The sequence below is a fragment of the Gracilinanus agilis genome, chromosome 5 (genome assembly GCF_016433145.1).
Source record: "Gracilinanus agilis isolate LMUSP501 chromosome 5, AgileGrace, whole genome shotgun sequence".
In the NCBI taxonomy this organism is placed as follows: Eukaryota; Metazoa; Chordata; class Mammalia; order Didelphimorphia; family Didelphidae; genus Gracilinanus; species Gracilinanus agilis.
The window spans coordinates 205,511,933-205,523,564 of record NC_058134.1 but is presented as its reverse complement, the minus strand read 5'-3'; the positions used below and the strand labels follow the sequence as shown (position 1 = coordinate 205,523,564).

Genomic DNA, 11,632 nt, shown 5'->3' with positions numbered 1-11,632 from the left:
AGGATGGAGCTATTCAGCCTTCCTCCAAACCTCTGTTGCCTTGACCCTGATCCAGCATTAGGAGCTGGGATTTTGGAAGAAGCTCTGGGGGGGAGTTTGCCTCATTCCAAGTTTTGCTATCTACCCCCTATAGGTAGGGTCATCATCTCAACCTCTTACCCCATAAAGTGCTTGTTTATTGGGCTCAAAGATGGAGGTGGGATGGAGCGAAGGTCAGACATCATGGTGTAGTGGCAGACACATTGGTTTTAGACTCAAAAAACCTGGCTCTTTGTCCTAACTGACCCTAGCTATGTGACTATGGGCAAGGCAACTCAGTTCTCTAAGCCTCACGTTCTTCATCCATAAAATGGGAATAAAGCATGTATTACTTAACTCATGGTATGTCTGTCGGGAGGAAAAGCTCTTTGTAAACCACAAAATGTCATAGAGATGTGAGCTATTACTATCATTCTACAAAAGACTGAGGACATCACAAAAAAAAGATCTGGCTTGGAAGAACTTACTGCTCTAGAGTAGTGACCCAAGAAAGTTACCGTCATTCTTTTGACGGGTCTTATAAATGTTAAGTTGGCATCTATTAGGTGTAGGTCTGCCTGAAGGCAGGAGGGATACACTAGCTGTGTCTTAGAGGTCCTGTCTAGCTCTGTGGTCCTATAAGCTAATTTTGGTTAATCGTGTCAAGTGTACAGGGGCTGGCTTCTCTAGAGGCAAGAGGGGATGGTTCAGCCCTCCTCTGTCCCAACAGGACCAGTTATGCTTACTCCCATAAGTATTCTGCCAAGCAAGCTTTCAGTCTTGATGCCAGCCTTGACCCTTCTCCTCCTCTGTCTCCACCCTACCCTTCCCAACTTCAGTAAGAAAACAATGGCTCCAGGCTCACTCATCCCTCATCTTTTACAGAGGGAGAAGGAAGGGCAAGGGCGGGAAATGGAGGAACTCCCTCTCCATTTGAATTCCTGCTCGGAGTAAGTCTCTAGTCCAAGTTGGGGGGACATTTGGCCATTGGAGGAAGAAGGAACTAGAATATGAGGAGAGAGGGAAGAGAGACCTGAGGTGGGTTCCCCAGGTATTGGGGTTCAGCAGAGCTGGTTGGTTTGAGGGAGAGGAGTGGGATTGGGAGAGGGAGACCAGGAACCATTGATCTTTTTTTTTTTTTTTCTCTTTAAAAAATTACTGTGGACATTAGTCAGGAACTAAGCATGTCTGTTGGGGCGAGAGTAGGGAGCCATGTAGGGGTGCGGAGCTCCCAGGAGAGGTATAGGAACACACTGGGGAGTGGGAAGGAAATTTATGCCATTGGGGGAGCCAGATTCATGGTGGGTGGTGGCGGAGTGAACGGGAGAGGGGCAGCGGTTACACCAAGCTCCTGGAACCACTGGAGTACCTCCTTTGCTGGAGTAGAGAGCCCGGGGGGCAGTACTGATGTGGATGGTTATAAGGAGGAGGTGGGGGAGGGAGCGGGGGCTGGTGGATGATCTTGACTGGGGTGGCAGGGCCTCCTAGGGGAGTGGAGCTGCAAGAATCTGAGGAAGAGGCGTAACAGGAGAGAGCCTGGCTCAGGAGGGGCTCCATGCGGGCCAGGCAGGGCTTGTCCAGGACAATGACTTTGACAATCTGCTGGCACTGCACCAGGGTCCCTGGGGGGGTGGGTGGCGGCGGCGGCAGCGGCGGTGGCAGCAGGTCCCTTGGGGAGTTAGGCGGCAAGCCTGGCGATGGTGGTGGTGGTGGTGGTGGCGGCGGTGGCGGCACTCCCTTCTCGGACCCCAGCCTGGAGTTGTGCTGGTACGTTTGAAGCCTGTTGTGAATTGACACCTAGTTTAGAAACAGCCAGAGAAGCATGACATGTTACATGACCAATTCCCAGCTGCTAGGACTGGCTACTCTAAGCCTCCACCCCTTCCCCCACCCCCGACCCATCCAAGCACTCCTAGCCCCTCTACCCCGCCATCTTCCCCCTGGATTGGAGTCCCGAGATCGCCGATTAAGTACACGCTTTGCTTCTTGCTTAACTGACTGAGCTTAGGCAAGCCTCTTCCTCCCCCAAGTCCTCACTTCCTTCATCTGGAAAAAGAGAGGCTTGGGCTGGAATTCTAGTCTCCTCCAACTTGAAAACCCCCCATCCATGATTCTTCCTCCCTAGGGGCCTTTTACCATTCTGAAGGGTGCCTGGCTAGAGACCAAAGGGTCCGAGGTCTAATCCTGATTCCACCCTGGCATAAAGCAAAAAGCGCAAACAAAGCAAACCAAAAAGCCTGCCCTGGAAGTCAGGAACCTTGGGCTCTAGGCTTGGCTCTGCCCTCACATAAGCAGAGGACCCTGAGCAAGGCCCTCCCCAATTGCAATCTCAGTTTCTTCATCTGTAAAATAAGAGGACTTCTGCGGATGATTTCCAAAGCTGTTTTGAGCTTTAAAATCTTAATGCCTCGAAATGTGATCTTGGCACACTGAATCTCTTAAAACTGGTTTCCCCCCTTCCCCCCACTTTTTGTCCTCCCCAAAGGGATAGTCATTCCCACCTCCCTTCCAGTCTCACAAAGGTGTTATGAAGAAAAAGGAAGTCAGATGTATTGACAGAGTTCAAGCCTCGTCAAAGTTCCCCTGTGTTTGGGCCAAGAAGGCATGCCTGGCACCCTAGAGTTGATTTATTTATTTTATACTCTCCCTGCCTGTCCCCAATGGTCTTCTCACACTCATCAGGTCCAAGAAACATTTACTTCCAAAGTGAGTCTGATTTTTGATTTTTAAAAATTCAAATAAAGGATTCTTTCATATAAGGCTCTACAGAATATCTGAGACACTGGTCTGATTTGTTTAGTTAGATGATGGGTTACTGGGGAAAAAAAAAAGCTGAGTCTCCCTAGAAGTAGTGAAGAGTACTGAGTTAGGAGTTAGGAGACCTGGGCTTAAGTCCCAGCTCTGTTGCTTACCTTAGGCAAGTCATTTAATAAATGGATTTAATATAATAGTTTGCAAAGATTTTATATTCATTTTCTTGTAAAAGTCTTTAAATAACCCTTTGAGATAGGAACTAGGAGTATTTTTATCCCTATTTTATAGAGGAGGAAACTGAGGCTTAGTTAAATGATTTACCCATGAGTTGCCTTATTTGTGATATGTAGGGGTTGTACCATATTGCCTAGAATTCTAAGATTTTAAGCAAATTAATGGACATGGGAAATTCTCTATTACCCATTGGGGTAGGTGGTCCAGTTTGTATTCATTCTCCTAATAGACTATGTCGGTTAAAAGATGAAGAGATGGGAAAGGAAAGGAATCGACCAATGGGAAGCTTTGAAATTTTCTGTGGACCATAGTGTTCCACCTCCCAATAGGCCTACCTGATTAAGACCCCTTATATGTCCAACCCCTAACACTTTGGACCAGCTTGTTTTTCAGGTACGTTTCTTGCTAGATCAATATATTTCTTTTGGGTTCACCTTTCTCCAAATCCCTGCCCTCTGGAGAGGAAAGAACAGAAGCTAGAAGATAGGGGCAGGAAGAATGTGTCCCTGGTTTTATGGAGAAGTTAGGATCATGATGTACCAAATTTATCCCAGGCTCTGAGCCCGAACCCACAGGTCTGCAGTCTTTATACCTTTTGGTAAGAGATGTCTATCACCTGTCACCAGAAGTCTTCCCTTCTACCTTATCTCTGAGGACTCTTTGTCATTTTCTTTGCCACGCAAACAACCTGATAACCACTCCTGGCCAACCCCTCGTTCTTGCCCTTGACTATCCACTAGAGCTCCAAGGTCTTTACCCCTAGTAGTATCTTCTGGCCTTGAGAAATGTCCAAAATGGTAGAGAAGTTCTTATGGCTACCTTACCACTCCCCCTGGGACAATCCATGAGACTAACCATATGGTTATGAGGTAACCCTTTCCTTGTTGTATATAGCTCCCTTAAGCCTCTCAACATTTAGAAAGTTTTCTTTTTTTAACCACCCCATCAGCTGGAGGAGGACAACAAACCCTTCGTCCCATCTTCTCCTGTAATGAACATTTCCCAGGATGAGACAACATCTATTAAGGAAACTGGGCAAATTCCTATGATGCCGGAATGTCACATAGAGTTTGGGGAACCTCAAGTTCTTGCTCCTTGGGTCTCTCAGTGTGAGCACACCTGAATGCTCAAACTAAGCCAAAGTTGATAGAACTCCAGTGCAGTAGTGCTCTGCCCTCTCTCCCCATCTGCCCTTTGACCACACTTAGACAGCTCCCTTATCCTTTATTTCCTTGTATTTCCTCGATGTCTTACCTTCCCTAATAGCACTCTTTTCTGACTTGCCCTTTCTTCTCTCTTTTCCTGAAATCCCTTGACCCCTCATTTGTTCCTCTCCCTACTTTTTTTTAGATTCAGGAAGATACCCTCAAGTGAGACTGGTATGGCTTCTTAGAGAAGCAGACACCATCCATTCACCAGTCCCTTACACAATCTCTTCATCCATCTTTATTGGATGGTAAGTGAAAGGTAAGATGACATTCATTGAAAGCAAAACTCTTTGAACCCTCATAGACTCAACTACCCCTTCCCCCAACACTTTCCCCATCTCACCTCCCTGATGGTAAAAGGAAAAAAAAACAGAAGGAAAGAAAGTCAAGATGAAACATGGGCAGCAGGTAAGAATAGCTCAGAGAAGATGGAGAAGCGCCTGCCAGAGGAAATCGGCCAGGTAATGAGAAGGGAGGGCAGAGGACAACGGAGTTTGGTAGGGAGAACCAACTGACAGGCCATGGAGGCAGCAAGGACAAGACTCTGCATAGGAAGAAAGAGGCTAGCAGGGGCCCTGGAGCTGGCTGAGGGAGATGGGCAGCCTTGCAGATAGTCACATGGCCCTTTAGGGCAGAATGAAGAAGAAAGAACCAAACACCATTTGTTCTCTCTGAGCAGATCAGACTATATGTGGTTCATGGATGGGATTGGTTGAACAGATGGGTGTATTGGGAACGTGTGTGTTTATCTGCAAGGCTAGGCAATGGGCAGCCGTAGGAAGATGCAAGGGGTGGATGGAATACCCACCCTGTGGGGCTTGTCAGCAGCTGGGGCTGGAAGCTCCTCTTGTGTAAAGGTGCCTCCTTCAGAAAAGGGTATGTAGGGGGCAGAAAGAGGCATGTGGTAGGCTGGGGGTCAGGGGCCAGAGAGGTAACTAAACTCTCCTGGGATGTCTCAGAGATGAGGCAGGTTTAGGTAATATATCCTCCCACACATCAGGAAGGAGGAAACCTCTATCTATTCAGGGTCTCTCTGTGGAGAGGCAAAGCTTCTTCCAGGCTATCTGGAATGGAGTGGGGTGGGGAAGATTGTTTGGAGACAAGAATCTTTTGATTATTGGCTGTGGGATGAATGGAAGTCTCTTCTTATAAAGAGAGATGGAGGTATGTGAGACTCAAGGCAGCTTTCCATAGTAGGAGTATGGGTCTATGGACCAGCAGAGTTAGATGATCTCTGCCCAGCAAGTTGGGAAAAAACCTCTTGTGATGCCAGACCCCAGGCTAGAATTTCCAGAGCCAAGACTTCAGGGCCCATGCTACATTGAAAGAGTATCATCAGGACCAGGCAGTGGCCAGATGTTACTGCTTCCCTATCACTTTCTATCCTCCCTACTCCCAAGAAAGTACAAGTTTCCCCACTAGCCACCTCATTTCTCCTCCAGGGTAGTACTTTCCTTGGGGAAGGGACATCCTGGGTGGGAAGGATAGTAAAACATCCAGGTGGGAAGCTCTCATGCACAGTTTTTCAGATAAAAACAAGTGTTCCTTCAGTGAGAAACTCCAACCTGGCCCCTTGCCTCCTCCTTCCCCAGGGTCAAATGGCAAAGCCCAATCCTTAAGAAATTGGCCCATGGGAGGCTAATCTACTTTCCTTCTGGAGGTGATTACTCATGGCTGATCACAGACTCCCTTCTCCTGGGAGTGGGAGGAAGGACAAGAGATAGCCTAGAAGTGACTAGAAGGTCAGGCAGTAGGAGAGTTTGAGAGAAGGATTGTTAGGTTCTGGGGGAAAATAAACATTCTGGGGAGGGGAGGGGGGCAGCAGTGGTAATGAAGTCTGCCTGCTAGGGAATTAGGCTTGGCAGGGGACATCCTCATGGGAGAGCCTAGCAGCTCCATTTCCATGGGGTTAATCTGGGAGTTCAGCCCTGAGCATCACATGTCTCGGGGGCAGGAAAGGGGAAAAAGGACAAAAATAGGTGGAAGATGCTTGTGGCTTAATTTAGCGTGGCAATAGTGGCATTACCCATGCTAGCAGTAACTTTTAATTGTATCTCTCGAAATTGGTAAAATGGTCAGTCGGGCTGGGGAGGCATTGATTAATACCTGAGAAGAGAAACAACAGAGAAGGTGAGAAGAACAGGATGGGGAGGGGGGGAAGAGAATTACTCACCTCAGCAACGAGGCCTCTACTTACCTCTACCGTGCTGTCCATCGCCTTCTCAGCAGCTTCCCTTTTGGTGGCTTGGAACAGAAAGATCATACCTCTTTTTTTCATCTTTGTACTGGAAACCCCAGTCTCCCTCTTCCCTCAAAATACATTTGCAACTTGTCTTTCTCAAGATTCCAAACCCCTAACAGCTTTTGGAACTCAGCCAAAGCTAGAAAAAACTATATCACCCCAATTCTGTATACTACAATAGGCAGTCAGGACCCGTAGATTACTGTAGGCTACAGCAAAGCTGTTCTGGATACTCATTGTGCCATAGTGTGAGCTTGGGTCCCTGAAGATTATACCAGAGGAGGACAGGCTGTGATCTAGTGACAGATTGTGCCAATCCTCTGAGGACTGGCCAAAATGAGGTGTATCACCAGGAAGTTGGACATGAGCGAATATACTTCTTTAGCCCTAAGAATTCATCAACTATCTGCGAAGGTGTAGAAGGGTTGGGATCTATACTTAGTCAAGAGAAGAGATTATCCACATGGATGGTATCCACAGGTCTTCAGTAGAAGACTGATAATAAATTTAGTATGTGACATATTGTACATAAAGGCAAGTTTTCAGTTCTTTCCTCTGAACACTAGCTTTGGAGTTGAGTTTCTGTGTACATACATACATGTACCAATGGGAGAACAGAAGAAATCCTACAGGATCAGACAGTTGAGTCTCTCGACCCCCAAATGGCCAATTTCTTCTCTTTAACTACCATTTTTCTCCTCCAAAGAAGCATAAGGAGTTACTTTGCTACTGGTGGAGTACAAAGGGAAATGTCATCTTTAGGTAGGGGATTGGGGAACTAATCCTATATTCCAGAGCCACTCTCGTCCTTACTCCTCTTTTGACTGGCAACAAAACCCCAGTCAGCATTTTGGGTCTGCTTTTCCTTCAGTAAAATGGAAATATTTTTCAGTTTCCCCTTAGAAAATAGGGGTTAAGGGACTTGAGATCCTTCAAATTTCTTTAGAATTGGTGAAAAGACATGCATTTGCCTAGAGTATTAAAGCTCTTAAATCCAAGATGGAAGCAAGCTAGAATAGGGGAGAAGGTGTCTATCTCATGAGGACATATTTCAGATTTAGTACTGGAGTAGCTATGCAGATAAGCACGGAACCCTATACCTAGTATATAGGGCAAACCTATTGAAAACCAAGCTGTGAGCCTAATAAGAAATAGATCTCAGGTCAAACACAGTTACATCCAGTGACATCACCACGAGAGTCTCAATATAAGAGAATAATTTTCAACTTCAGGGAGAAAATGGCTCATATATTGGCAACAGTTGATATAAACAGTGGAAAAAACTTATGATCTTGTGGTGACCATCTGCCAGGCTCAGTCCCCCACATAGCATCGCAGATTAGGACCAACTGACCATCATGGGAGAACAAAAAAAAAGATCCCAGAGGACCAAGCAGCTGAATCTCCTGACCTTTTAAACTCAAGAATGGCCACTTTCTCTCTTGAACTTTTGTACTTTTTTCCCCTCCATTTTCCCCATCATTTTCTAACAATGTGATTCTGAGCAACTTACATCTATCTGCACCAATCCAATAAGCATTTATACTTCATTTCTCTGAGACTTGATTTCTGTATAATGGGGCTAATAAAACTCAAACCACCTACTTCACAAAATTATTTGAAGGAAAAGCATTTTATCAATCTTAAATCTCTCTATAAATGTCAGGCATTATCATGGAAGGATTGTAGATGATTATTCTAGTTGTCGTAAGAGGCTTTAACCCCGTTTCTCCTCTCCGTTCTCTTTTTGTTTGAAGGAGGTGTGTTGGCTGCTCCCAGTGGCTTCTGATGGATGGTGGTGGTGGAGAAGGGAGCAGGCTCAGGGAAATATGGGCAAAACAAACCCCAAATCTGCACACTGATTTGAATTTGTGGGACTGACTGATTTGGGAAAGCATTTTAAAAATTGCATTAAAAGGCAATCTGGAAAGTGTGATGCCAAATGTGCCAACCCATAGAAGAGGAAAGTCAGCATAAGTTCTCTCCATTGTTGTCTTTGGCCTCTCTACAAATGAGAAATCCAGGATCCAGAGAAGAATAGAGTGACTTACACTTATTTAACTTGTGAAAGAATGCCTAGATGGGTACTTAAAGATAAACATGAGTTCTGGACACGTCTTTTCTCACTCTTGCCTACTTTCCTTAAGCTACCAAACTATATTATTCTCCTGGGATTTTGTTTTGCTCTAGCCTGAATGAAAGTTATTCAATTTACTATGACACCTCTGTTTTTCAAAAAGGCCTGAAAAAGACACTTTAGATGACAGAACAATTGGGCCCTTACCTTTCTCCACTGGCTGCTAATATAACTTTATCTAAATGAGGTAGCATTGGGGGGGTCTCAACTTTCCCTTCAATAAAATGGAAATTTTTTCCTCCATACTCTGTGAGCTTGGAGCCCGTCATTAGAAAGGGGCAATGAAACTCCTTCTTTCAAAATAGGAAACCACAGCCATTGTTCTTGATGGAGCCCCTCACAAAGTTCAAAGTTCTGGGACTTTCCTGTAGCTAGGTGGGATGGACAAGAGTTTGAAGGAAATGGCCTTGAATGGCCAAGACACTGAGCAGCTGCTCACCTGTAGGAGATCCTTGCTTTGACTGTGGGTCAGGCTGAGTTCCACTGGCCTTAAATGAAAGCGTCTTTGTCCCTTGTTGCTTCTCCAGCTCCCCTGGGAGATGGGAGAAGAGAGTGAAAAGAGAGAAAGCAAAGTCAGGGCTGGGAAGAGATGGAAAGAGAAAATATAATGTGAAGGGAGAGGAGGAAGAGAAGTAGCACCCCGGACAGAGCCAAGAGAAGGACCAATTGAGTTCATTGTTGAGAAGTGGCCTCCAGAGGTGATCAGGCTTCCTAATCCTGCTTCTCCAGCTAGAGCTGAACTGAACACATCCCAGCTTGTGGAGAATCTGGTCCCCAGGTCTAGCACTGCCATTATCAGGCCAATTACCTCTAAATCTCAGGAAGTTAAAGAATACTTAGATCAGCGATGGTGCTTTTCTTAAAAAGTATTTTTTTTTCCAAAGAACAGTTCTGTTTGATTCCAACACATTTTTCTAATTATCTCCCTTTTCATCTCTCTTCCTTTTCTTTTCCCTTATTTTTTTCTTTGACTTTTCTTGTATTTTCTTTTTACCTTTCTTTCATCATCCTTGTTTTTGCCAAATACTTTCCCCCAACTCATTTGCTCTTGCATTATCTGAATAGGATGAGTGGAGCCTATAAACAGATTCTAACAGTATCTTTGCATTGATATTTTCTAGAGATATTATTATTGATTGGGGAAGAGGGAACTAGGGCTCCACCAAAGACATTCTTTAATGCTTTATCATGATGTGGGGTCTTCAAAGTCTGGGCTATCACAATGCTATAGGTGCCACCCAGCGAGAAAAACTCAGGTACAGACAGTGTATCTGTCATGCAAGGTCCAGCCTGGCTAAGTTTGGGGAGTTAGCCACTGAGCAACAAACTTTTTGGTCCAAGATAGCCAGATAGAAATGTGCATATAAACACGTATTTTCAGATAAATATGCACCAAACACAAGTATATATATTAACAAAGATACAACTTGAGAGAACTATTTATTAAAGTAATGCAGGAGGGGGATTGTGATCTCCATTAGTCAAGGGACAATCCATACAATCATGGACTTTTTGAAGGGCTGGATAAATAGCCCTTCCTAAACAATGTGGGTCATATTAAGCACTGCCAGGCCCAGGCAATATTTAGATAGTTTTCTTTATATTTTGATATATTTATTTAGCATTTAAATAGCTTCTCCTATGTTCCCTGTTTTCTTCAGATTAGAACAGAACCTAAACAGAGGTAGTATTCCTGCCCAACTATTCTTCTCAGGGAAAGAATATCTGGAAAGATGTTCCTTCTTTATGCCTGAATACACTTACGGAAATGAAGTCTAGAAAGAAAATTTTAGCAAATAAATTTTAGAAACAAAAATCAGTGAAAGCTGATAGATTTTAATGTGCTTTATTATTAATCTTACTTATTATCTGAGGAATTTTCTAGCATAAAAAATTCATCTGCCTAGAGTATATGTCAGATAAACCATGCCAGAGAGAATTAAAACACAGGTTCAGAGAAGCAGAGTAATCATGTCACCCCTAAAGAAGATACATAATTAGATGGGGGGAACAAGACTTTTTCCTCTCTTCAAGAATTGTCTGTATTAATTTAGAAATATTTCTGCTCGGCTGGCTATAATACAGACATTAAAGCATATTTGCATCTGTTATAGTTATTCATGTTTATTTACTAATTAATTATCTTTAGTTTGGGTGTTTTCCCTTAAGAGGCATATGCAATGTATGATCATACTTAGACTATAAAATCTAACAAATGGACATTCGTGCCTGCCTGGCCGTGTTTATGTTTCTTAAATAAAAATAATTAGTGAATCACTTGCAACTAGGAACCAAACATAACTTTTACATTGAACTGGAATATAAAAATACTGTACCAGCTGCATCAGAATCAAATGAATACTTTATTTGGTTGGGGTTTCTGGCTTAGATCTGGGTTACTGTCTTGTCTCTCTGTCTTTTATTTGTTGTGTGGTCTTGGGTAATTAATTTAAGCTCCTCAAGCTCAGCTTTCTCCTACTTAGATGACTTACCTCAAAGGATTGTGGTTATATAATGTATGTGAAAGCACTTTATGACAAGCTATACAAATATTATTATTTGCCAGGCAAGTATACACAGACTACATGAGAAAGGAAAAAATAAGCAGTATGATGGTTTATTGTCCACAACCTCCTACTTTCTAGACTGCTCTGTTGGGGTGGGATGCCGAGAGATGCAAAGAAAAAGGGGGAGGCAGGAAGATGTGAGGATAGGGTTGCAGAGGTAAAGCTGGCAAAAAAATGAGTCCATGCCCTCCCACTTCCTTCCACACATTAAGAATCTCTCAATCTTTCTCCTCTTCTCTCTCTCTCTCTCTCTCTCTCTCTCTCTCTCTCTCTCTCTCTCTCTCCCATCTCTCTTTCTCCTCCCCCCTTTTTCCCTTTCTCTCTCTTTTCTCTCTCCTTTCTCTCTTCCCCTTTCTCTTTTTCTCCTTCCTTCTTCTCTCTCTTTCGCCTTTCTTTCTCTCTCTCTTCCCTCTCTCTCCCCATCTCTCTTTCTCCTCCCCCCCCTTTCCCTTTCTCTCTCCTTTCTCTCTTC

General features: G+C 44.2%; 1 protein-coding gene across 2 annotated transcripts in view; it reads right to left on the bottom strand.

Annotated features, from left to right (window-relative positions):
• Positions 1-1,356: 1,356 nt before the first annotated feature.
• Positions 1,357-11,632, bottom strand: part of IQSEC3 (IQ motif and Sec7 domain ArfGEF 3) — a 155,392-nt gene continuing 145,116 nt past the window's right edge. Inside the window, exons 12-14 of one of the 2 annotated variants that reach the window (XM_044678205.1) lie at positions 9,033-9,125; positions 6,412-6,458; positions 1,357-1,815 (exon numbers count right to left, since the gene is read on the bottom strand). In XM_044678205.1, coding sequence (XP_044534140.1) covers positions 1,357-1,815; positions 6,412-6,458; positions 9,033-9,125 — 599 coding nt within the window. Of the gene's footprint in view, positions 1,816-6,245; positions 6,321-6,411; positions 6,459-9,032; positions 9,126-11,632 lie in introns of those variants that run through there. The other variant, XM_044678206.1, reaches the window with a different exon arrangement.